Here is a 27,693-nt window from a genome sequence, read left to right as displayed (position 1 = left end):
TCTTGTTGATCATTCCCGATAAATGTTGCTGTCTGGCCCTGCGTAACTCATTGTTTAAGCTACCAAGGCTTTGTTTATAGATGTCATAGTGAATTTGAAGTTTTGTTTTCCTCCACTTACATTCTGCTTTCCTACATTCTCTTTTCAGGGTTCTTACCATAATGGTGGTTCTCCATGGTGTTTTCTGTTTGCTCATAGTTTTCTTTAACTTTACCGGTGCAACACGATCCATGACATTCAATATTTGGGCATTAAAATTATCCAGGAGTACATCAACTGACTCAGCACTTATTGTTGAAAAGATAGCTATGACTTCAATAAACTTTAGAGATAACCAGATCTAGAATGTGGCCTTGAGTGTGTGTACGCTCTTTCACATGTTGATTGAGATCAAAAGTGTCAAGTAGTGCAAAAAGTTATTTGGCATTATTGTCTGTACTATTATCTATGTGGATGTTAAAATCCCCTGTAATAATAAACAAGTTATAATCAACTGATATAACAGAGAGTAATTCAGCAAAATCATCAATAAAATTAGCAGAATATTATGGAGGTCTGTAAATGGTTAAAAACAAATTTTTGGGGGTACCTTTCAATGTAAAAAAGAGGTATTAAAAAGTAATAAAATTACCAAGTGTATTTTCTTTGCACTGGAATGTCTCTTTGAATATGGTAGTCACTCCTCCTTTCCTAGTATTTTGACACATATTCAAATAGCCACATTTTTCAGGTGCTGTCTCGTTTAGAATAATAGCACTACAATCTTCTGTTAGCCATGTTTCAGTGAGAAACATAAAATCTAGGTTGTAGGATATTATAATGTCATTTACCAAGAATGATTTGTTGGTGAGAGATGTGATATTAAGTAACGCCAGCTTAATAGATATAATAGGGGTTACTGGACTAGTAGGTTGACGTGTCACAGTTAACAGATTAGACAGTTTTACTTTATTGGTTGAATGCTCACGATTCCTTTTATTTCTAATCAACACAGGAATAGTGATACTGGGTCCTAGGTTGTACTCAAAACAGCAACAGCATTGCTATTTTCACAATAGCAGGGAAGCACATCACCGAGTATATATAGACACTACACACCACACACACACCACAGAACAACCAGAGACTATAACAATGCAGTTCTCAGTTATACTAGCCCAATGAACGCACATACATTCAGCAAACCGGGTGACATTTGGGAACGAGCTCTAATAACATGTTCGTAACAACAGTAGCCTATGAATCAACATTGACAACTAAAGTTGACTTTAGTCTGCTGTGACAATGAAATATTGATTGATTGTTTTGATTTTTAGATGCTGTAATATGGGTTGTTTGATATACCTACAGTTGTGCTCATATGTTTGCGTACCCTGGTAGAAATGTAGACATTTTGGCATAGATCTTTTTTAAATTACTGAGGCATTTTGCCAAGACGAATGGGCAACTATACCACCTGCAAGAATTCTGGGCCTCATAGACAACTATTACAAAAGACTGCACACTGTCATTGAAACAGGGGTCAGTTAATTTTATTCATGTTTGGTTTTATGATTGTGCCATTCTGTTATAAACTACAGTTGAATATGAATCCCATAAGAAATAAAGGACATGTTTTGCCTGCTCACTTTTCTTTAATAATGGTATATATATATATTACCAATTCCCCAAGTGTATGCAAACTTTTGAGCTCAACTGTATTGGTTGATATATTCATTGAGTTTTTCATGGATCCAGGTGGCCAGCGATGATAGAGAGAGATCCAGACACCAGGACCTTCTGTCAGTTGAACCTCAAAAAAGATCAGAACTCTGTAAGTCACACACAGACAAAAACTGACCACCACACGCCCAGACCGGTACCCTTTAAGAAGAGAAGTACCTTTCCTCCTATCAGTTCCATATTAGCACCACCTGTAGTTCCTGGTCGTTCCCTGGAAGGGAGATCAGCTGGGTGGGGTGTTGGAGGGCCTGTAGGGGGTAGTCTTCCAGTGCCCCGGGTGAATGGGACCCTGCTCTATGTAGGGAGGTGTCTTTGAGGCTTTAAATGGGGACAGTGAATGGGACACTGCTCTATGTAGGGAGGTGTCTTTGAGACATTAAATGGGGACAGTTAATGGGACACTGCTCTATGTAGGGAGGTGTCTTTGTGACAGGACTTTAAATGGGGACAGTGAATGGGACACTGCTCTATGTAGGGAGGTGTCTTTGAGACTTTAAATGGGGACAGTGAATGGGACACTGCTCTATGTAGGGAGGTGTCTTTGAGGCTTTAAATGGGGACAGTGAATGGGACACTGCTCTATGTAGGGAGGTGTCTTTGAGGCTTTAAATGGGGACAGTGAATGGGACACTGCTCTATGTAGGGAGGTGTCTTTGAGACATTAAATGGGGACAGTTAATGGGACACTGCTCTATGTAGGGAGGTGTCTTTGTGACAGGACTTTAAATGGGGACAGTGAATGGGACACTGCTCTATGTAGGGAGGTGTCTTTGTGACAGGACTTTAAATGGGGACTGTTAATGGGACACTGCTCTATGTAGGGAGGTGTCTTTGTGACAGGACTTTAAATGGGGACAGTTAATGGGACACTGCTCTATGTAGGGAGGTGTCTTTGTGACAGGAATTTAAATGGGGACAGTTAATGGGACTCTGCTCTATGTAGGGAGGTGTCTTTGTGACAGGACTTTAAATGGGGACAGTTAATGGGACACTGCTCTATGTAGGGAGGTGTCTTTGTGACAGGACTTTAAATGGGGACAGTGAATGGGACACTGCTCTATGTAGGGAGGTGTCTTTGTGACAGGACTTTAAATGGGGACTGTTAATGGGACACTGCTCTATGTAGGGAGGTGTCTTTGTGACAGGACTTTAAATGGGGACAGTTAATGGGACACTGCTCTATGTAGGGAGGTGTCTTTGTGACAGGAATTTAAATGGGGACAGTTAATGGGACTCTGCTCTATGTAGGGAGGTGTCTTTGTGACAGGACTTTAAATGGGGACAGTTAATGGGACACTGCTCTATGTAGGGAGGTGTCTTTGTGACAGGACTTTAAATGGGGACAGTGAATGGGACACTGCTCTATGTAGGGAGGTGTCTTTGTGACAGGACTTTAAATGGGGACAGTGAATGGGACACTGCTCTATGTAGGGAGGTGTCTTTGTGACAGGACTTTAAATGGGGACAGTTAATGGGACACTGCCCTATGTAGGGAGGTGTCTTTGTGACAGGACTTTAAATGGGGACAGTGAATGGGACACTGCTCTATGTAGGGAGGTGTCTTTGTGACATGACTTTAAATGGGGACAGTTAATGGGACACTGCTTTATGTAGGGAGGTGTCTTTGTGACAGGACTTTAAATGGGGACAGTTAATGGGACACTGCTTTATGTAGGGACGTGTCTTTGTGACAGGACTTTAAATGGGGACAGTGACTCTGTGCTCACTACAGAGCCTCTGGCATCATCATAAGAGTTAGCGTTGTATCGGTTCCATGTCCATGAGTGTCTCTGGTACAGAGTGACAGGTTAGTGACACCTGTAAATATGTGTGTGCAGTGCAGGTACCATGTCACCTACCTGGGGAACCCGGTCAGCAGAGCCTGGGTGTGCCGATCTAAAGTGAGAGAATACTCAGCACTCACAGAGGATGCCGTCACCACGGTTAGTCTGTCTCCTGTCTTCATGTGGAAAACCAAACACACAATGGTTTTCATGATGGACTGTTTGGTTGGGGTTTAAATCGCCTGGAAGACCAGGGGGCACAGAGGAACAAAACAATACCAAATAGTTTAACCTCAATCAATCAATCAAATTTATTTATAAAGCCCTTTTTACATCAGCAGTTGTCAAAGTGCTTTTACTTAAACTCCAAGGAGCAAACAAAAAGAGTGTTGAAATTCAGTAGCTAGGAAAAAAGAAGGCCAACATTTAGGAAGAGACCTAGAGAGGACCCATGCTCAGAGGGGTGACCAGAGTACAAGTTGTAATAATTAGTAAATGAATGGGGCTGAGTCCAGAGTCTATTTAAACTTAGTCCAGGTTGGAAGCATGACCAGATGGACAGGGACAACCGGGTGGAGGGGGCGGGGTCAGCAGCTGAAATCGTCAGGTATGATCTTGATCAGCAACACAACCAGGGGAACTTTGTATAGGGACAGCAATGAGTCTCTCAAGCCTGGTACTTCGGGGGTATGGGCCAAGACCTCATGTCTTACTAAGTTTAAAATAGGGCAGGATACAGGAAACATTTGAAAAATGCATTCCTTAGATCTACTAGGATTTATAGTGGAGAAGGAGAACTGACCCTACTCCCCCGGCATAATAATTTAGCAGCGTAAAACCTTGGGGCTGAGACAGGGGGGTCCAGTGACACTGTGGCCCTATCCTGGGGAGGCCCCGGACAGGGCCCAACAGGCAGGAAATAAATCCACCTACATTACAAGTATCAACCAAAAGGACACCCACCAACCGCAACCACCCTGAATGAGGGCTGAGTATTGCCAGGGAAGACCAAGGGGCACAGAGGAACATTAAAATACTAAATAGTTTAACCCACCTGGAAGACCATGGGGGTACAGAGGAACAATAAAATACTAAATAGTTTAACCCACCTGGAAGACCATGGGGGTACAGAGGAACAATAAAATACTAAATAGTTTAACCCACCTGGAAGACCATGGGGGCACAGAGGAACAATAAAATACTAAATAGTTTAACCCACCTGGAAGACCATGGGGGCACAGAGGAACAATAAAATACTAAATAGTTTAACCCACCTGGAAGACCAAGGGGCACAGAGGAACATTAAAATACTAAATAGTTTAACCCACCTGGAAGACCAAGGGCACAGAGGAACATTAAATACTAAATAGTTTAACCCACCTGGAAGACCATGGGGGCACAGAGGAACAATAAAATACTAAATAGTTTAACCCACCTGGAAGACCATGGGGGTACAGAGGAACAATAAAATACTAAATAGTTTAACCCACCTGGAAGACCATGGGGGCACAGAGGAACAATAAAATACTAAATAGTTTAACCCACCTGGAAGACCATGGGGGCACAGAGGAACATTAAAATACTAAATAGTTTAACCCACCTGGAAGACCAAGGGGTACAGTGGAACAATAAAATACCAAATAGTTTAACCCACCTGGAAGACCAGGGGCTCAGGGGAACATTAAATACTAAATAGTTTAACCCACCTGGAATACCATGGGGGTACAGTGGAACAATAAAATACCAAATAGTTTAACCCACCTGGAAGACCAGGGGCACAGAGGAACAATAAAATACTAAATAGTTTAACCCACCTGGAAGACCAGGGGCACAGAGGAACAATAAAATACTAAATAGTTTAACCCAACTGGAAGACCAGGGGCACAGAGGAACAATAAAATACTAAATAGTTTAACCCAACTGGAAGACCAGGGGCACAGAGGAACAATAAAATACTAAATAGTTTAACCCAACTGGAAGACCAGGGGCACAGAGGAACAATAATACTAAATAGTTTAACCCACCTGGAAGACCAGGGGCACAGAGGAACAATAAAATACTAAATAGTTTAACCCACCTGGAAGACCAAGGGGCACAGAGGAACAATGAAATACTAAATAGTTTAACCCAACTGGAAGACCAGGGGCACAGAGGAACAATAATACTAAATAGTTTAACCCACCTGGAAGACCAGGGGCACAGAGGAACAATAAAATACTAAATAGTTTAACCCACCTGGAAGACCAAGGGGCACAGAGGAACAATAATACTAAACAGTTTAACCCACCTGGAAGACCAAGGGGCACAGAGAAACAATAAAATACTAAATAGTTTAACCCACCTGGAAGACCAGGGGCACAGAGAAACAATAAAATACTAAATAGTTTAACCCACCTGGAAGACCAAGGGGCACAGAGGAACAATAATACTAAATAGTTTAACCCACCTGGAAGACCAAGGGGCACAGAGGAACAATAATACTAAATAGTTTAACCCACCTGGAAGACCAAGGGGCTCAGGGGAACATTAAATACTAAATAGTTTAACCCACCTGGAAGACCAGGGGCACAGAGGAACAATGAAATACTAAATAGTTTAACCCACCTGGAAGACCAGGGGCACAGAGAAACAATAAAATACTAAATAGTTTAACCCACCTGGAAGACCATGGGGGCACAGAGGAACAATAAAATACTAAATAGTTTAACCAATCTGGAAGACCAGGGGCACAGAGGAACAATGAAATACTAAATAGTTTAACCCACCTGGAAGACCAGGGGCACAGAGGAACAATAAAATACTAAATAGTTTAACCCACCTGGAAGACCATGGGGGTACAGAGGAACAATAAAATACTAAATAGGCTAGAAGGAGATCACAGATGTCATTTTAAAAATACTGTATTTCTGGCATGTTTGCTTTTTTGCAGGGAACTGGTGGAGGATTTCTTGCTAAAATGCAGTATGTTGTATTCACACTGCAGCAGTACCTGGGCACTGGAGGCAGTGTCTTAGACCACTGCAGGGGTTTACAGTGTAAACATTGGTTTTGAATCTTGACACTCTGGCAGGGGTGATTTTTGTGGGAAGTTATCTGAGGTCCCAAATGTGACTGTCCCTTACTGAAGATGCCTAAAGAGACTGACCGTTCCGACCAGGATAGAAATGTTTCACCATATGAATGTGATTTGCTGTGACTCTTCCTTCTAAGGGGATAAGAGGACCCAAACCAAGACCCAAACCCCCCACAGCATAACAGAGCCCCTTTGCCCCTTTAATTTGTCACCTGTTAGTTTCTTTCCATTCATGTTGAACTGTGGCTGACCCCTGACCCCTGCCCCAGCCCTATTACACCTGTTTACTAGGAGGTCTGTTCTATCCTGCTTCTATATATCCACATTGATTCATACCATCTCTCTTTCATTCCTCTCTCTTCTCCAGGGGAAATCTTTCCAGAGTTTCAGAAAGAAGTTGAAAGAAGCCATTCAGATGGCAACGCAGGCCCAGAGAGTTCCACTTAAAGTGAGAATATTGAACTTCTTAGCTCTGACAAAACAACCCAGTGGTTTTCAGTGACTCCTCTGGGGGAACCACTAGCTGAACAGGAGTCAGAGGTTCTCAGTGACTCCTCTGGGGGAACCACTAGCTGAACAGGAGTCAGAGGTTCTCAGTGACTCCTCTGGGAGAACCACTAGCTGAACAGGAGTCAGTGGTTCTCAGTGACTCCTCTGGGGGAACCACTAGCTGAACAGGAGTCAGAGGTTCTCAGTGACTCCTCTGGGGGAACCACTAGCTGAACAGGAGTCAGAGGAAACAGTGTTTAGTATTTTAGTTCATGTAGTAATCTTACAATGTTCTGACACAATACACCTGTAGCCAAGTTAATTATCACAACTTTTGGATTATTTGATTACTTATGATAGAGTTATAAATACAGCAAGGGATTTGTTTTTGATCCCCTGCTGATTTTGTACGTTTGCCCACTAACAAAGAAATTATCAGTCTATAATTTTAATGGTAGGTTTATTTGAACAGTGAGAAACAGAATAACAACAAAACCATCCAGAAAAACGTTTGTCAAATGTTATAAATTAATTTATAAAATTTTAATAAATCAGTTTAAATCAATTTATAAAAATGTTATAAATGTGGAGCTCCTTCCACAGATTTTCTGTGGAGGGAGCTGAAGGTTTGAGTTGCCAAACGTCAGTCTCAAAACCTTAATGAGTTGGAGAAGATCTGCAAAGAGGAGTGGAACAAAATCCCTCCTGAGATGTGTGCAAACCTGGTGGCCAACTACAAGAAACATCTGACCTCTGTGATTGTCAACAAGGGTTTTGCCACCAAGTACTAAGTCATGTTTTGCAGAGGGGTTGAATACTTATTTCACTCATTAAAACGCAAATAAATGTATGCGTTTATCTTGATTTTTTTGCTGTTATTCTGTCTCTCACTGTTTAAACAAACCTACCATTAAAATTATAGACTGATCATTTCTTTGTCAGTGGGCAAACATACAAAATCAGCAGGGATCTAATACTTTTTCCCCTCACTGTAGATGACAGATTTCCAAGCTTATGCCTCTTCATTAAAATGGGCCTTTTTACATTATGAGAAAGAATGAGGAAAAAAGGTACCTATTCTACATAATTACATGACAGTTCAATTTGCATGTACAACCAGATAGAGAGGACTGTGGACTAGAGTGGGCTGTGGACTAGAGTGGGCTGTGGACTAGAGTGGGCTGTGGACTAGAGTGGGCTGTGGACCAGAGTGGGCTGTGGGCTAGATAGGGTTGTTGTCTAGATAGGGCTGTGAGTTAGATAGGGCTGTGAGTTAGATAGGGCTATGAGTTAGATAGGGCTGTGAGTTAGATAGGGCTATGAGTTAGATAGGGCTGTGGGCTAAAGAGGTTGTGGTCTAGAGAGGGTTGTTGTCTAGAGAGGGCTGTGAGTTAGATAGGGTTGGGGGCTAGAGAGGGCTGGTAAAAGGGCAAAAAGGTTTACTCTGTGGTTGTCTCTAAATGGTCCCAGACCAGATAAGTTGAATCATGGTTGGTCACGTCTGTCTGCAGCACAACTCATGTTCTATCCATCCAGTATCCCTCCTTGGCTTCTGTCAGACATCAGGTGTTCTGTGTTTCTGTCACTAGGGGGAGACATACAACCAGCAAAGACAACACGCACACTGTACACACATCTCCTGGCCAGTCTGTCTGACTCATTGGAAAGTGTTAAATCAGCCATATGCCGCACACAGACACTTCATCAAGTTTAATATCAGCCACATTCACAGTGTGTTAATAAACAATTACATTAGATGCCAAATGCTTGTAACTGTTCCTCTACCTCTCCTTTCTCCTTCCTCTACCTCTCCTTCCTCTACCTCTCCTTTCTCCCTCCTCTACCTCTCCTTTCTCCTTCCTCTACCTCTCCTTTCTCCCTCCTCTACCTCTCCTTTCTCCTTCCTCTACCTCTCCTTTCTCCCTCCTCTACCTCTCCTTTCTCCTTCCTCTACCTCTCCTTCCTCTACCTCTCTTTTCTCCCTCCTCTACCTCTCTTTTCTCCCTCCTCTCCTTTCTCCTTCCTCTACCTCTCCTTTCTCCTTCCTCTACCTCTCCTTTCTCCCTCCTCTACCTCTCCTTTCTCCCTCCTCTACCTCTCCTTTCTCCCTCCTCTACCTCTCCTTCCTCCTCCTCTCCTTTCTCCTTCCTCTATCTCTCCTTCCTGTACCTCTCCTTCCTCCCTCCTCTCCTCTTTTTTTCAATCTCCTCTACCTCTCCCTTATTCTACCTCTCCTTTCTTCTCCCTCCTCTACCTCTCCTTTCTTCTCCCTGGTTTGTCTCTATTTTTTTCCCTCTTCTCCATCCTTTCTTTTAGCTCTTTTTACTCTCCTTATGTTCCTTCTTTCAGAAGAGGTTGTCAAGGTTTGGGTTTTGGACACGACGAGCATCGGACAGAGAGAGTTCTGAAAGTGAATTTGCAGGTACACACAGACTATACAACACACACACACACACACAGACAATACAACACACACACACAGAGACAATACAACACACACACACACACACAATACAACACACACAGAACCAGGCTTGGAATTTCGTCATTTTAGGGGCAAGGCCATTTGGCCTTCGGTGTCACTAAATTGTTTAGGGCTCAAAGGCGATTGAGTGAAATAAGAGGATTTGGAGCTTACAAATAAACATCTTGAATTGTTGATAAGAAATAAACATGCCATACCATACCATACCATCTTCTTCCGCTTATCCGGGGCCGGGTCGCGGGGGCAGCAGTCTAAGCAGGGATGCCCAGACTTCCCTCTCCCCAGACACTTCCTCTAGCTCTTCCGGGGGGACACCGAGGCGTTCCCAGGCCAGCCGGGAGACATAGTCCCTCCAGCGAGTCCTAGGTCTTCCCCGGGGTCTCCTCCCGGTGGGACGGGACCGGAACACCTTCCCAGGAAGGCGTTCCGGAGGCATCCGAAAAAGATGCCCAAGCCACCTCAGCTGACCCCTCTCGATGTGGAGGAGCAGGGGCTCTACTCTGAGCTCCTCCCGGGTGACCGAGCTTCTCACCCTATCTCTAAGGGATCGCCCGGCCACCCTGCGGAGAAAGCTCATTTCGGCCGCCTGTATCCGGGATCTTGTCCTTTCGGTCATGACCCAAAGCTCATGACCATAGGTGAGAGTAGGAACGTAGATTGACTGGTAAATCGAGAGCTTCGCCTTGCGGCTCAGCTCTTTCTTCACCACGACAGACCGATACATCGACTGCATTACTGCAGAAGCTGCACCGATCCGTCTGTCAATCTCCCGTTCCATCCTTCCCTCACTCGTGAAAAGGACCCCTAGATACTTAAACTCCTCCACTTGAGGCAGGCACTCTCCACCAACCTGAAGCGGGCAAGCCACCCTTTTCCGACTGAGGACCATGGCCTCGGATTTGGAGGTACTGATTCTCATCCCCACCGCTTCACACTCGGCTGCAAACCGTCCCAGCGCATGCTGAAGGTCCTGGTTAGAAGGGGCCAACACGACAACATCATCTGCAAAAAGCAGAGACGAAATTGTGTGGTCCCCAAACCTGACACCCTCCGGCCCCTGGCTGCGCCTATAAATTCTGTCCATAAAAATTACGAACAGAACCGGTGACAAAGGGCAGCCCTGCCGGAGTCCAACATGCACTGGGAACAAGTCTGACTTACTGCCGGCAATGCGGACCAAGCTCCTGCTTCGGTTGTACAGGGACCTGACAGCCCTTAGCAAAGGACCCAGGACCCCATATTCCCCAAGCACCCTCCACAAGATGCCGCGAGGGACACAGTCGAATGCCTTCTCCAAATCCACAAAACACATGTGGATTGGTTGGGCAAACTCCCATGAACCCTCCAACACCCCGTAGAGGGTATAGAGCTGGTCCAGTGTTCCACGCCCCGGACGAAAACCACACTGTTCCTCCTGAATCCGAGGTTCTACTATCGGCCGTATTCTCCTCTCCAGTACCCTGGCATAGACTTTCCCGGGGAGGCTGAGAAGTGTGATCCCCCTATAGTTGGAACACACCCTCCGGTCCCCCTTCTTAAAAAGAGGGACCACCACCCCGGTCTGCCATCCCAGAGGCACTGTCCCCGACCGCCACGCGATGTTGCACAGGCGTGTCAACCAAGACAGCCCCACAACATCCAGAGACTTGAGGTACTCAGGGCGGATCTCATCCACCCCCGGTGCCTTGCCACCGAGGAGTTTCTTGACCACCTCAGTGACTTCAGCCCGGGTGATGGACGAGTCCACCTCTGAGCCCTCATCCTCTGCTTCCTCAATGGAAGAAGTGACAGCGGGATTGAGGAGATCCTCGAAGTATTCCTTCCACCGCCCGACGACATCCTCAGTTGAGGTCAACAGCTGCCCACCTCTACTGTAAACAGCATTGGTAGGGCACTGTTTCCCTCTCCTGAGGCGCCGGATGGTTTGCCAGAATCTCTTCGAGGCCAGCCGATAGTCCTTCTCCATGGCCTCACCGAACTCCTCCCAGGCCCGAGTTTTTGCCTCCACAACCACCCGGGCTGCAGCCCGCTTGGCCTGTCGGTACCCGTCAGCTGCGTCAGGAGTCCCACAAGCCAACCAGGCCTGATAGGACTCCTTCTTCAGCTTGACGGCATCCCTTACTTCCGGTGTCCACCACCGGGTTCGGGGATTGCCGCCTCGACAGGCACCGGAGACCTTACGGCCACAGCTCCGAGCGGCCGCTTCGACAATGGCGGTGGAGAACATGGTCCACTCGGACTCAATATCTCCAACCTCCGTCGGGATCCAGTCGAAGCTCTGCCGGAGGTGGGAGTTAAAGATCTCTCTGACAGGAGACTCGGCCAGACGTTCCCAGCAGACCCTTACAGTTCGCTTGGGCCTGCCGAGTCTGTCCAGCTTTCTCCCCCGCCATCAGATCCAACTCACCACCAGGTGGTGATCAGTTGACAGCTCCGCCCCTCTCTTCACCCGAGTGTCCAAGACATACGGCCGCAGGTCAGATGAGACGACAACAAAGTCGATCATCGACCTGCGGCCTAGGGTGTCCTGGTGCCACGTGCACTGATGGACACCCTTATGCTTGAACATGGTGTTCGTTATGGACAAACTGTGACTAGCACAGAAGTCCAATAACTGAACACCACTCGGGTTCAGAGCAGGGGGGCCGTTCCTCCCAATCACGCCCCTCCAGGTGTCACTGTCGTTGCCCACGTGGGCGTTGAAGTCCCCCAGTAGAACAATAGAGTCCCCAGTCGGAGCACTTTCCAGCACCCCTCCCAGAGACTCCAAGAAGGTCGGGTACTCTGCACTGCCGTTCGGCCCGTAGGCACAAACAACAGTGAGAGACCTATCCCCGACCCGTAGGCGCAGGGAAACGACCCTCTCGTTCACCGGGGTAAACTCCAACACATGGCGGCAGAGCTGGGGAGCTATAAGCAAACCCACACCAGCCCGCCGCCTCTCACCATGGGCAACTCCAGAGTGGTGAAGAGTCCATCCTCTCTCAAGGAGTGTGGTTCCAGAGCCCAAGCCGTGCGTAGAGGTGATCCCGACTACCTCTAATCGGAACCTCTCAACCTCACGCACTAGCTCAGGCTCCTTCCCCGCCAGCGAGGTGACATTCCACGTCCCTAGAGCTAGTTTCTGTGTCCAGAGATCGGGTTGTCTAGGCCCCTGCCTTCGACTGCCGCCCGATCCTCTTCGCACCGGCCCCTTATGGTCCCTCCTGTGGGTGGTGAGCCCACGGGAGGGCGGCCCCACGTCACCCGTTCGGGCTGAGCCCGGCCGGGCCCCATGGGGGAAGGCCCGGCCACCAGGCGCTCGCATACGAGCCCCAACCCCGGGCCTGGCTCCAGGGTGGGGCCCCGGCTGCGCCATACCGGGCGACGTCACGGTACTCATAATGTTGTTCTTCATTAAGGGGGGTTTGAACCGCTCTTAGTCTGACCCGTCGCCTAAGACCTGTTTGCCTTGGGAGACCCTACCAGGGGCATATAGCCCCAGACAACATAGCTCCTAGGGTCACTCGGGTACTCAAACCCCTCCACCACGTTAAGGTGGCAGTTCTTGGAGGAGCATGACATGAAAACATACACATTATTGACTTTTTCAATATCATACTTTGAATAATAACTTATGTTTTTACCACATATAAACATTCAATTATCATGTTTTAATCCTTGAAATTACATCTAGGTGGGCGTTGCTGAAACAACGCCCACCTAGCAGATTTACCAAGTTAGCAAAGGCTAAGAAGCTAGGCTAAATGCTACTCTGCGTTGTTAGCGGTTGCTAGCTAGTGGTTGGTAGCAAGTCACCATAATGTTACCAGCTTACACTTGAGGTAAGTTGAACTGAAACTATACAACAAAATGCTACAGTTTTTTTTTAAATAAATAAATGTGGTAATTTTGCAACTCTAGATTTTGTCGAGACGATGGAATGTAAAAAACAGGTCAAGACATGTAGATTACATATTAGATTTTCACAATCTTTATTATAAGCATAGACTGTATGGGTACGAGTCGTTTATTGTCGGACAGCGTAAGCGGGGCCAGCTAAGTAGAGTGAATGTCTCTTACTGACTGAGTGTCTACCCTTTGTTAAATAGCGTAGTGTTTAGAGAGACAGACTGGTGAACTATAAGTCCCAAGTTCGTATCTCCTCGCAGGCGAAGCGAAGTACGCATAATGAATTATTCCGTATTATTCAGTTTCCGGCATGGAATAGTCTTCGGTAATAATCTTCGGTCTCCCTAGCAATTGCTCAATTCTTATGATTATTTCTAGGAAGTTAGTAGAAACTAGTAAGCCTATTGCCAGTGGCAAAAGCAATCCAGTTCATTGACGCTGTGAAAACAGCCAGTGGACTAGTTCAGCTGGACTGCAATAGAAAATGTTGCCACCTCAAGATTTGAACCCGGGTCACCCACGTGAAAGGCTGTGTTGTTAACCACTACACCACTACTTTTGCCTTTGGCCGTTTTAATAGTTAATTGATACAGTTAAACTGACTAACGTTTCTTACTAAGTTTACCTCCATCACAAATAGCATCTATGAACTATATTGCCTTTGCCAATGGCCATTTTAACTGCTTATTATCCAGTAATAGGATTACTAGTATCTACTATCTTCCTACGAATTATCATAAGAATTGAGCTATTGCTAGCGAGACTGAAGATGTACTATTCCATGCCAGAAACAGTCGCAATATAACCGTATACGGTTTCAGGTTTAGCCAGCAAAGTCTAAGTCAATACAGAATAATTCGCAATACATACTTCGCTTCACCTGTGAGGAGATACGAACTCGGGACCTATAGTTTGAGTTTTACTTTTTACATTAGGAACAACTGTATTGTACTGACCTCGATCATAAGATGAGCTGTGCTGCCCTGTTTATTGACTTGTCAAAAGCCTTTGACACAGTTGATCACTGTATCCTGCTCAAGAGGCTCCGGGACATTGGCTTGGGGACTAAGGCAGTTGATTGGTTCAGAAACTATCTCGCCAACAGAACACAAACTGTAGTTGTCGATGGGCATAGTTCTGCCCCACTGGGGGTCCGGCAAGGTGTCCCTCAAGGGTCTAATCTTGGTCTGGTCCTGTTTACCATTTACATAAACACTCGCCTCTGTAGCAGATAATGGCAAAATACACCTCTATGCAGACGACACCGTACTATATTGTTCTGCACCCACCCTAGCTCTAGCTTATCAATCACTACAGCAGTCTTTTAATTTATTGCAGGCCGCCTTCTTTGAACTTAGACTGGTATTAAATACTGGTAAAACAAAGGTGATGCAGTTCACAAAGTCTCGCATAGTACCCGTATCAACCGCCCTAGCCATTTCCACACTAGATGGGAAGTATGTTGAAAATGTTTCATCTTATAAATATCTTGGTCTGTGGATTGATGAAAAGCTAACCTTCAAAGTTCATATTGATAAATTAGTGAGAAAGCTGAGAGTAAAGCTTGGCTTTTATTTTAGAAATAAATCCTGTTTTACTTTTCAAGCTAGGAAGAAATTGATCAGTGCCACTTTCTTACCAGTCTTGGACTATGGGGATGTTATTTATATGCATGCTGCCTCTACCATGCTGCATGCACTTGACACAGTCTACCATGGTGCATTACGGTTTATTACTAATGCCAAGACATGCACTCATCATTGTCATCTTTATGAGGCGACTGGTTTTAGCTCTTTAGGTCTGCGTAGATGGTTCCATTGGCACATTTTTATTTATAAAGCTATCAATGGTATTTTACCCAGCTATCTTATTAGCTTGTTAACCAGGAAACATTCCATTTACAATCTCCGCTCCAATAACATTCTGACTCTGAATATCCCACGTGTAACAACTGAATTTGGTAAGACTGCTTTTAGTTATGTTGCTCCTTGGTGTTGGAATTTGCTCCAAAAAGTTTTGAAGCTTTCTGTTTTTATCCCACTTGAACATTTAAAAAAATTACTTAGGCAATCCAAATCTGAACAATGCGCATGTTTTAAATAACCCCTTTATGTTATTTTTAATAATTTCATATGTTTTGTAAATTAATTTTGTTGTTGTGACTGTTTCTGTGATTCTGTGTAATTTGTGTAACTGTTACCCAAGGGCTCCCTTGTAAAAGAGATTTGATTATCTCAATGGGACATCCCCTGGTAAAATAAAGGATAAATAAATAAAATAAAAAATAAAAAACTGTATATTAAATGAACATCGATAGTTATTGATTAGTTAAATAAACCATAGCACACACATAGACTGTGCACTGATAGGCCTGACAAGCTGTGAGTTTGCCACGTTTTATATGCTCCTGTCACCCTTAATGTCACTCTTAATCTGGGGGGAGATTATGTTGGGGTACAATGTACCTCCAGAACACGTTAAACTTTCATCAATATCTGTGTCTGTGACCATGGCAACATTGATGTCGATGCAGCCTGTGGATAAGTTTATTATTCTGTTTAAATGTACACAGTTAGCCTAGTTCACACGATTATTAAACGTCTCTCCACAGATTGCATTGGGAAAGCAGTGCATGGAAAGGATATGATTTTCACCTTGTAATGGTGTGATTCATGGCTAATCAGGTGTAAGAATTCAATGCCCAGATAAAGCCCCGCCTCCACGCCAATAGAGGCTCAAAATTAACATGTGAAGAAATTGTAATCTTTTGAACAAAGACATTTTAAGATCAGATGTGAAAATCCATTTAAGGATTTTAGCATACACTTTTTCCAAGCTTGAATACATTTTTTTCATATGATTGAATTCAGTTTTTTCATACTTATGTTTTTTTTTTCTTACAGTCAATACATCTAAAGCACTGTCTAGAGCAGAGGCGGAGCTTAAATTGGTTCAATGAGTGCACGGCACCCATGCCAGCCAATCAGAGGGCCCCACAAAGAAGTTTATCTTACGGTTAATTTTTTTTTAACCCATTTAAGCTCCGCCTCTACTCTAGACGGTGCTTTAGGGAGCCAAATTGATCTCAAATTTATTGACTGTAAGAAAAAATACTTCGTTCAAAATATCGCAAATAGAACTAAATCATTGATATTTTATTTTTTGCTAGAAACTATTAAGTTGACATTGATGTGATAAACTATATCTATCTATATTTGTTTTGTTATTCCATAATGCATTTGTATGATCGACCAATATGTGACCGCAGTGTTGCCAAATTCGGATAGGGAATTAGAAGAAATAGCGTTTGTGCAGTTTCTATGTGGAGGTTGGGCAGTATAATGTCACCGCTATATGGCAACCCTGGGTGTAACGTCAGATCTTGTCAGCTGATTTGCTTAAGATTTTGAAGATAGCTAGTTTAAGTAACAAAACATAAAAATGGAATGTAGATATGTCTGCCAGTCAGAGGAAAAAAGCAATACATTATAAAAATATAAATATAATGATATATGCCCTTGAGAAACGTCTTTAATAAAGTTGTTGAGCAGCAGATGCATGAGTACATGGATAGATGTGACGTTACAATGACAGGAGCAGCATCGCGACTTCAGGCGAAGGGGGAGATACAATTATGAACCAGGTCCAATAGCAGCTAGTAGCCAAGTTTAGGTACTGTTGTAGCCTAATAACCAGCATCTGTTCATAGTACATGAAATGGGGAGTATTAAATATTAACATGATCTGTCTCTATCTTTTAAATGGGAAATCTAGTAGCAATAGTAATATTTTAGTGGGGGAGGCATGGGGGTGCCCTCTGCGGCTTGGTTCGCACCCATTAGAGAGAAAGCGAAGTTCCACCTCTGGTCTAGAGTGTGCTTAAACAGATGCAAACATTTTATTTGTGAACATATTTGAAGTTTACTGTACATATGATACTTTGTGTTTAACTGATTATTGCTCTGAGAAATCTGGATCTCACTCAAATGTGTTGTGTTTTTGTTGGTATTTTTGTGTGTTGTTATTGCTGATATTACGTTGTTGTGTGTGTTTTTGTTATGTTTGTTGTTATGTGTGTTGTTGTGTGTGTTGTTATTGTTGTGTGTGAGTTGTAGAGGTGATGGGCATTCTGTTGGACGATAAGAAGAGGAAGAAATCAAACAACATCAGATATAAGGCAGGCTGCATGACAACAGTTACCAGGGCGTTACATGTCAACAGTTACCAGGGCATTACCTGACCACAGTTACCAGGGCCTGACATGACCACACTTACCAGGGCATTACATGACCAGAGTTACCAAGGCCTTCCATGAAAACGGTTGCCAGGGCCTTACATGACAACAGTTGTCAGGGCGTGACATGACAACAGTTACCAGGGCCTTACATGACAACAGTTGCCAGGGCCTTACATGTCCACAGTTACCAGGGCATTACCTGACCACAGTTACCAGGGCCTGACATGACCACACTTACCAGGGCATTACATGACCAGAGTTACCAAGGCCTTACATGAAAACGGTTGCCAGGGCCTTACATGACAACAGTTGCCAGGGCCTTACATGACAACAGTTGTCAGGGCGTGACATGTCAACAGTTACCAGGGCCTTACATGACAACAGTTGCCAGGGCCTTACATGACCACAGTTACCAGGGCATTACCTGACCACAGTTACCAGGGCCTGACATGACCACAGTTGCCAGGGCGTTACATGACCACAGTTGCCAGGGCGTTACATGACCACAGTTGCCAGGGCGTTACATGACCACAGTTGCCAGGGCGTTACATGACCACAGTAAGTGGTTGCAAGCCTGCAAGCTGAGTCTGGTGAGTGCTGGTGAGTTCTTCCTGGTTGAGTGGGGGGGTTGTGTGTTGTCTGAGACGTTGGGTTAAGGGTTAGAGGTAAGATTTGGGGTGAGGGTTAGTTGTTGTCTGAGACGTTGGGTTAAGGGTTAGAGGTAGGATTTGGGGTGAGGGTTAGTTGTTGTCTGAGACGTTGGGTTAAGGGTTAGAGGTAAGATTTGGGGTGAGGGTTAGTTGTTGTCTGAGATGTTGGGTTAAGGGTTAGAGGTAGGATTTGGGGTGAGGGTTAGTTGTTGTCTGAGACGTTGGGTTAAGGATTAGAGGTAAGATTTGGGGTGAGGGTTAGTTGTTGTCTGAGACGTTGGGTTAAGGGTTAGAGGTAAGATTTGGGGTGAGGGTTAGTTGTTGTCTGAGACGTTGGGTTAAGGGTTAGAGGTAGGATTTGGGGTGAGGGTTAGTTGTTGTCTGAGACGTTGGGTTAAGGGTTAGAGGTAAGATTTGGGGTGAGGGTTAGTTGTTGTCTGAGACGTTGGGTTAAGGGTTAGAGGTAAGATTTGGGGTGAGGGTTAGTTGTTGTCTGAGACGTTGGGTTAAGGGTTAGAGGTAAGCTTTGGGGTGAGGGTTAGATTAGGGAAAGAGGACTTGTCTCTAAACTTAAGTCCCTACAAAGATGGTAAAACCTAAAATGTGTGTGTTCCTCAGAAGCCTTTTAAGAGACTGCATCAACAGAGTGACGGAGAGCAGAGAGGTGAGTGGGTCCCTCTGTTTGCAGGGTTTAATTCCAACTCAACACTAACACAGAAGACTGGGTCAGTCTGTTCATGCCTTCATGGTTTCATCCACAGAACCCAGGAAGAAAACCACGAGAGAAGAGAAGAGAGACAAGAAGACAGAGGGACGGGAGCTGAAGGAAACGATGAGAGGCCTAAAGAGGAGTGGAGTGGAAGAAGGAGTAAAGAAAGGAAGAGAGGGAGAGGATAGGAAGAGGTTCAGCGGTCTGAAGCCCATCAGCAAGACTCCTTCAGGTGTGTATCTCCCTCTGTTTCCACCCTCTTCCACTCCTACTCTCTTTCTCCTCCTACTCCCGTTCCAGACCTCCCTCTCTCTGTCCCACGTCTGCCCCCCGTCTCTCTTCCACTCCCTTCCTCCTTCTCTCTTTTTCCTCCATCTCTCTTTCTCCTCCTACTCCTGTTCCAGACCTCCCTCTCTCCCTGTGTTTCTGCTGTGGTGGATCTGAGGGAGGGTAAGAGGCTGACTTCACCCCAACCAGGTGGGTTGGTTTTACTCCACAGAATGACCATGTTCATTACCCAGCACCTGTGTCTGTTTGACCTCTAACCTTTGGTCCCTTCAGCCCCTAACCTACACATCCCTGACCAGACAGTGCCAGAGAGAGAGGAAGAGGAAGAGGTGGAGAAGGAGGGAGTGGTAGTCTCAGTAAAGAATAAAAGAGAGAAAGAGGCCACTCAAAGAGAAGAAAGAAATAAACTGAAAGAGAAGATGAGCCATGTACAGGAAAACAGAGAGAAAGAGAAGGAGGAAGAGATGGAGAGAGAGACAACAGGTGAGTCTGAAGAGGAGAGACAAAAAGAAACAGGGAAGAAAGGAGGTGAAGAAGTAGATGATGTAGGTGAGGAGTTCCTAGATGAAGACATGGAGATTATGGGCTGCAGAGAGGAGCTGATGAAGAGACTGGCTCAGGAGAACATGGAGGAGGAAGATGACTTCTCTGTCATGCTGTTTGAGGAGGAGTAGAGAGGAGAGAGATTGGGGAGTAGGAGATGAGACTGGCTCAGGAAATCACGAGGAGGAAGATGACTTCTCTGTCATGCTGTTTGAGGAGAGAGTAGAGAGAGAGAAAGAAAGGGGATAGAAGGGACACTGAAAGTCCAAAGTCTGTTGAGGTTCATGGAGTTTTGAAACAATTTCATCTTGTATTTAACTTCTGTGTTTTAATGTAAATAGTTCAGATTAAACTCTTTTAGTCAAGTGTTTTACTCCTGTGTGTTAATGTAAATAGTTATAATTTAACTCTTTCAGTCAGGTGTTCTACTCCTGTGTTTTAATGTAAATAGTTATAATTTAACTCTTTCAGTCAGGTGTTTTACTCCTGTGTTTTAATTTAAATAGTTATAATTTAACTCTTTTAGTCAAGTGTTTTACTCCTCTTGTTAATGTAGTTGAGGTGAAGTGTGTTTATATTATCGCTGTTCAGTATTTCTTTGAAATGTTTCTGTTGTCTCATTATGTGAACAGACATTTAATATAATAAATATTCACTTAGCGTGTGTTTTGTTTTTGGTGCAAGGCAAGTACATTACTGTATTTTCAAGACAACTAAAACAAATGAGAATTTGGTATACAAATTGTAATGCTTATAAGGATGATGACTGCTATCATGGGCCTTACATAAACTGTTGCAGAAAATGACCTCCACTTTACAGCCACATCCAATTGGCTGACTGGTCATAAACAATAGAGGGGAGGGAGGGCGAGAAAGCAGCTACAAGAATCCTGAATACGGGGGGGGGGTCAGAAAACAACATTTTGATGGAGTTTCAGAGTTGTTTATTTCCTCTTCGCTGCTGTTTTACAGGATACTCACTGACTTCCGCTTGTTTTTGTCCGCTAGCTGGGAGGGGAGGGTTTCTGTTGGAGAGCAAATGTGTGGTACACACACAAACACAAAAATACACCTACCTACACACACACACACACAAATCTGTCTCCACGCTCATTTAGATTCCAGATAATGCTGCCTGTCTGACTGAGCAGTGAGGGCAGAAAACAGGAAAGGTAGAACAATGGGGCCAGCTCTACAGACACCAGCCCTCCCTGTCTGTCTGTCTATCCCGTCTCCCTGTTTCAATGTCTCTCTATCTTAGTTTCCCATGTCTGTCTTCCCTCCCTGTTTCTCTGTCTCTCTGTCCCTGTCTCCCCCTCCCTCGTGATGTCACTGTTTTCTTCCCTCTCCCTGTCTCTCTCTCCCTGTCTCTCTCCCTCAGGGTGTCTGTCTTCTCTCTCCCTGTCTCTCTCCCTCAGGGTGTCTGTCTTCCCTCTCTCCCTGTCTCTGTCCCTGTCTCTCTCCCTCAGGGTGTCTGTCTTCCCTCTCTCCCTGTCTCTCTTTCTCGGGGTGTCTGTCTTCCCTCTCTCACGCTCGTATAAAACCTGCGTTAAATGAGGACGAAATCACAGAGTGCTACATCTTAAAATGTATTCCCCCTGAATTTAAGTATATTGTAAAAAGATGTAATAATTGTAGGAAATCATCTAAAGGAGTGTTTCCCAATCCTGGTCCTCGGAACCCATTTTAGTTTTTGCCCTAGCACTCACGCACTAGTTTCAAATGTTGCCCTACCACTTACACACTTGATTGACCTAATCAACCCATCAGCAAGTCTTTAATTTGAATCAGGTGTGTGAGTGCTTTGGCAAAAACTAAAATGTGCACCTCTTTGGGTCCCGAGGACCAGGATCTAAAGTGTGCTGTTGAATTAATGAATTAATTTCACCTAAAACATACTGCAATTTGCCAATGTTGGATTTGGTTTGTATTTTTTGCAGGAATGATCAGAGTGAAATATGCATCAGAATTACACTCCAAAATTAGGCAGGTGACCAGAAAATGCAGCACAGTTTCCCTCAGTCCTTTTGAGAGCCAGGTTTGCCTATTGGAAATTCTCCATTGCATGAGGGTATCAGAAACCGTGCATACCTCTCTCACACCCCTGACACTGAGTAACAATACAGACTAGAATCCCCAACAAACACACCCCTGACACACTGAGTTAAGATTCCCCCCATCAATTATCATCAAACACCTTACAGACATACAGACTAGAACCCCCTACAACCACACAACTGACACACCTTACAGACATACAGACTAGCACCCCCTACAACCACACAACTGACACACCTTACAGATATACAGACTAGAACCCCCTACAACCACACAACTGACACGACATACAGACTAGAACCCCCTACAACTGCACAACTGACACACCTTACAGACATACAGACTAGAACCCCCTACAACCACACAACTGACACACCTTACAGACATACAGACTACAACCCCCTACAACCACACAACTGACACACCTTACAGACATACAGACTAGCACCCCCTACAACCACACAACTGACACACCTTACAGATATACAGACTAGAACCCCCTACAACCACACAACTGACACGACATACAGACTAGAACCCCCTACAACCGCACAACTGACACACCTTACAGACATACAGACTAGAACCCCCTACAACCACACAACTGACACACCTTACAGACATACAGACTAGAACCCTCTACAACCGCACAACTGACACACCTTACAGACATACAGACTAGAACCCACTACAACCACACAACTGACACACCTTAAAGACATACAGACTAGAACCCCCTACAACCACACAACTGACACACCTTACAGACATACAGACTAGAACCCCATACAACCGCACAACTGACACACCTTACAGATGTAAAGACTAGAACCCCCTACAACCACACAACTGACACACCTTACAGACATACTGGCCCAGAACACTGTCCCTCAGTCTGGGTGAAGATATCATCTCAGACAGACATACTGGCCCAGAACACTGTCCCTCAGTCTGGGTGAAGATATCATCTCAGACAGACATACTGGCCCAGAACACTGTCCCTCAGTCTGGGTGAAGATATCATCTCAGACAGACATACTGGCCCAGAACACTGTCCCTCAGAGGGAGAGAGGGGAAGAAGTGATAGGAGGAGAGAGAGGAAGGAGTGAGAGGAGGAGGGAGAGGTGGGAGAGAGAAAGGGAGCGACAGAGAGGTGGGGGAGAGGAAGTGAGGCTACATTGTTTCAGCTGCCACCAACCAACCTCCGCATCGCCACGGAGACCAGTAGGAAGGGACAGAGGAAGATTAAAACATACTGAACACACACTGAGATTCAGCGACAGACCTGACACACACAACATACTGAACACACACTGTCAGATCAGAGGGGAGATTCAGCGACAGACCTAACACACACAACATACTGAACACACACTGTCAGATCAGAGGGGAGATTCAGCGACAGACCTAACACACACAACATACTGAACACACAACATACTGAACACACTGTCAGATCAGAGGGGAGATTCAGCGACAGACCTAACACACAACATACTGAACACACACTGTCAGATCAGAGGGGAGATTCAGCGACAGACCTAACACACAACATACTGAACACACACTGTCAGATCAGAGGGGAGATTCAGCGACAGACCTAACACACAACATACTGAACACACACTGTCAGATCAGAGGGGAGATTCAGCGACAGACCTAACACACACAACATACTGAACACACACAACATACTGAACACACACTGTCAGATCAGAGGGGAGATTCAGCGACAGACCTAACACACACAACATACTGAACACACACTGTCAGATCAGAGGGGAGATTCAGCGACAGACCTAACACACACAACATACTGAACACACACTGTCAGATCAGAGGGGAGATTCAGCGACAGACCTAACACACACAACATACTGAACACACACTGTCAGATCAGAGAGGAGATTCAGCGACAGACCTAACACACACAACATACTGAACACACACAACATACTGAACACACTGTCAGATCAGAGGGGAGATTCAGCGACAGACCTAACACACACAACATACTGAACACACACTGTCAGATCAGAGGGGAGATTCAGCGACAGACCTAACACACACAACATACTGAACACAGGACACACACAGACCAGTCAAAATAACAGTGTGATGTTGTCAGGGAAACAAGAGACTAGCAACAACTGGATTGTTTTATATCTAATCTAATACAATGGATATTAATGTTTTCAACAACAAGAAGACATTTCTCACACGGAGACAGACATCTTAAATGATTCATCTGGCTTGAAGACACGATCTGACAGAGAGACAGACTTCGTGACTGGTACATCTGGTCTGAGGACATGTTCTGACCGAAAGACAGACTTCCTGACTGGTATATCAGGTCTGAGGACATGTTCTGACAGAGAGACTGACCTCCTGACTGGTTTATTTAGTCTGAGAATACGTTCTGACTGAGAGACTGACCTCCTGACTGGTTTATTTAGTCTAAGAACATGTTCAGACGAGAGTCAGACTTCCTGACTGGTATATCAGGTCTGATGACATGTTCTGACAGAGAGACAGACTTCCTGACTGGTTTATCATTTCTGAGGACATGTTCTGACCGAGAGACAGACTTCCTGACTGGTATATCAGGTCTGAGGACATGTTCTGACCGAGAAACAGACTTCCTGACTGGTATATCAGGTCTGAGGACATATTCTGACAGAGAGACATACTTCCTGACTGGTTTATTTAGTCTGAGAACACGTTCTGACTGAGAGACAGATTTCCTGACTGGTTTATTTAGTCTAAGAACATGTTCTGACAGAGAGACAGATTTCCTGACTGGTTTATTTAGTCTAAGAACATGTTCTGACAGAGATACAGACTTCCTGACTGGTACATCAGGTCTGAGGACAAGTTCTGACAGAGAGACAGACTTCCTGACTGGTATATCAGGTCTGAGGACATGTTCTGACAGAGACAGACCTCCTGACTGGTTTATGTGTTGTCTCGGAGCACCAGACTGTTATCGTCCACTCATGACCTCTCGGTGAGTCTGCGTTTTTTTCCCTAATGTTTACTACTCCAGATGTTCTACCCAAGTGTTCTACTCCAGATGTTCTACCCAAGAGTTATACACAAGATGTTCTACTCCAAGGATTCCTGGGTTTATGGGACAGGAAAATAGGGCCCTGTTGTATATTATAGGTGCATCTCAAAAAATTTGAATATTTTTCAAATCAAAACATGTTTTTGTATTCATTACACATAAAGTGAAACATTTCAACACGTCTTTGTTTCAATCTTGATGATTATGGGTTACAGCTCATGGAAATCAAAAATCCAGAATAGCAAAAATGTACAATACAGAAATGTCAACCTGAGAATAGCACTAATCAGCTAATTAACTCCCTGAGCCTTCAATCTCTGTCTGGTTCAGTACACAACCACAGTCATGGGGAAGACGGCTGACTTGACAGTTGTCCAGAAGTTGTCTCATTGACACCCTCCAAGAGGAGGGTAAGCCACAGAAGGTCATTGCTGAAAGGGCTGGCTGTTCGCAGAGTCCTGTATCAAACCATATTTATGGAAAGTTGACTGGAAGGGAAAAGTGTGGAAGGGATATGGTGCACAAGAAACAGGGATGACCACAGCCTTGAGAGGATTGTCAAGTAAACCATATTCACGAACTTGGGGAAGCTTCACAAGGAGTGGACTGAGGCTGGAGTCAGTGCATCAAGAGCCACCACGCACAGATGTGTCCAGGAAAGTGTCACATTCTTGGTTTCAAGCCACTCCTGAACCAGAGACAAGGTCAGAAGCGTCTTACCTGGTTGAAAGAGAAAAAGAGCTGGAGCGCTGCTCAGTGGTCCGAAGTCCTCTCTTCAGATGAAAGTACATCTTTCAGATGAAAGTACATCGGGTCGCTTATCCGCGACCCGGCCCCGGATAAGCGGAAGAAGATGGCATGGCAAGGTCCCAGCGTCTGGAGGAAGAGTGGAGAGGCACAGAATCCAAGTTGCTTGAAGTCCAGTGTGATGATTCCACAGTCAGTGATGATTTGGGGTGCCATGTCATCTGCTGGTGTTGGTCCTCTGTGATTTAATCAAGTCCAGAGTCAATGCAGCTGTCTACCAGGAGATTTTAGAGCACTTCATGTTTCCATCTGCTGATAAGCTTTACAGAGATGCTGATTTCCTTTTCCAGCCAACTCGCCTGAACTGAACCCCATAGAGGTAGTTATTGGTTATTGTCAAGAGGAAGATGAGATACACCAGACCCAACAACACAGACGAGCTGAAGGCAGTTATCAAAGCAACCAGGGCTTCCACAACACCTCAGCATTGCCACAGGCTGATGTATTAATTAGTGCAAAAGGAGCCCCGACCGAGTATTGAGTGCATAAATTAACTTAGGAAACCTCTGCAGGTGTTTTGAGTTAGTTAGCTGATTAGAGCTCTTCTCAGGTCGACATTTCTGTTTTATACATTTTTTATTCTAATATTGTTTCACTTTATGTGTAATAAATCTAGAATATATGAATGTATTACTTTTTTATTTGAATTATGGGGAAAAAACTAACTTTTCCACAATATTCAAATTTTTTGAGATGCACCTGTACAGTCACACTATAACTGGCTGTAGGTGAGAAGAACAGAGGAATTTAGAGAGGTGAAGAAAAGAGGAATGAAGAGGTTAGAGAAGAGTGAGATGAGTAAATAGGGGGTTGGGATACACACCATGTGATTGCAATCTCTAAAGCTCTCCCTTATCAACAGATAGAGATGGATGAAGGGAGACAACAACAACAGATCCCTAATCTCACCACAAAACATAAAGGAGGGGTTGTGTGTGTTTGTGGGGGTCGGGGTCTTAGAGTCAACCTCTTCACATCTGCCTGGCAACTGTCCACAAACAACCACAACAACCTTTTTAATCCAACACGCTGTTTGTGTTTTCTGTTTTAAGAACAAGAAAACAGTGAAACATTATTTTAAAGGGAATAAACATGCGTGGAGGGACATTGTTTAAGCACAGCATTAAGGAAATAGTCAACTATCACATATTTCACAATCACAAATATGATTGGCTTTTGCCAGTCGTCATATGATAGCTTATCAATTTTAAAGGGCTACATATTTACGTTTTTAATTTTGTGAATAATATTCTAACTTTTGGGTCCGCTTTAGATTTCAGATGATGATCGTGTTTTTCATAGAATCGTTTTTTGTTTTGCCGAGTAATATTTTGTTAACAGCCCCTATCCGTTCATAAAGGCGCAGAACCCTGCTCACTTCCTCCGACCGCCTCCGACACAGGAACAGCTGACTGCCAGGCCGCCTCCCCTTTAAAAATGAATTATGTGATTACTTGTGGTTCCCTCCTCTGCTCCCCCTCCCTTCCGAACACATTGTTCTCGGATGTACCCGGGCCGGGTAGATGAACTGGATGGTTTATAGCCCATTTAGTTTTACGTTTAAAGAAGTGAGGCAGGCGTCGGCACTGGAATGCGCGGATGTAACGTTTTAACGCCAGATAAGGAGGGAAGTGCCAGAGAGTAACTGTGTCCAGTTATATCTGCGGGTAGACAGTGATGCTATGACCGGGGCTGTAACGGAGGCTCGGGCCACAGATACACATCACTACCGGCTCCGCAAGACAGACCCACCCGCCTGACAGACTGGCGGGAGAGACCGGGGGACGCGGTGAGTGACAAACTTCAGGGAGGGATGCTTTTTTTTATGACTCACGGTTCATCGCCGCGACATACTGAGCGGACTGCGCGTGTCGAATTGGCGCTGAGTGA

The 27,693-nt window shown here is 44.8% G+C and overlaps 2 protein-coding genes across 5 annotated transcripts in view; both read left to right on the top strand.

The window, feature by feature from the left end:
• The window catches only part of LOC109615227 (zinc finger CW-type PWWP domain protein 1), a 36,435-nt gene extending 16,433 nt beyond the window's left edge, over window positions 1-20,002 (top strand). Inside the window, exons 6-14 of the mRNA XM_034290767.1 lie at window positions 1,738-1,813; window positions 3,561-3,665; window positions 6,947-7,027; window positions 9,418-9,490; window positions 17,560-17,621; window positions 18,950-18,995; window positions 19,093-19,272; window positions 19,602-19,756; window positions 19,886-20,002. Coding sequence (XP_034146658.1) covers window positions 1,738-1,813; window positions 3,561-3,665; window positions 6,947-7,027; window positions 9,418-9,490; window positions 17,560-17,621; window positions 18,950-18,995; window positions 19,093-19,272; window positions 19,602-19,756; window positions 19,886-20,002 — 895 coding nt within the window. The remainder of the gene's footprint in view (window positions 1-1,737; window positions 1,814-3,560; window positions 3,666-6,946; window positions 7,028-9,417; window positions 9,491-17,559; window positions 17,622-18,949; window positions 18,996-19,092; window positions 19,273-19,601; window positions 19,757-19,885) is intronic.
• Window positions 20,003-27,292: 7,290 nt separating this feature from the next.
• Window positions 27,293-27,693, top strand: part of zgc:158659 (uncharacterized protein LOC791141 homolog) — a 36,645-nt gene continuing 36,244 nt past the window's right edge. For all 4 annotated transcript variants that reach the window (XM_034290732.1, XM_034290733.1, XM_034290734.1 and 1 more), the window contains exon 1: window positions 27,293-27,592. The gene's annotated coding sequence lies outside the window, so the exon portion shown is untranslated. The remainder of the gene's footprint in view (window positions 27,593-27,693) is intronic.

This window comes from Esox lucius, chromosome 24, assembly GCF_011004845.1.
Source record: "Esox lucius isolate fEsoLuc1 chromosome 24, fEsoLuc1.pri, whole genome shotgun sequence".
NCBI lineage: Eukaryota > Metazoa > Chordata > Actinopteri > Esociformes > Esocidae > Esox > Esox lucius.
Note: the sequence above shows the minus strand (reverse complement) of the source record. Positions and strands in the feature narration are given on the sequence as shown.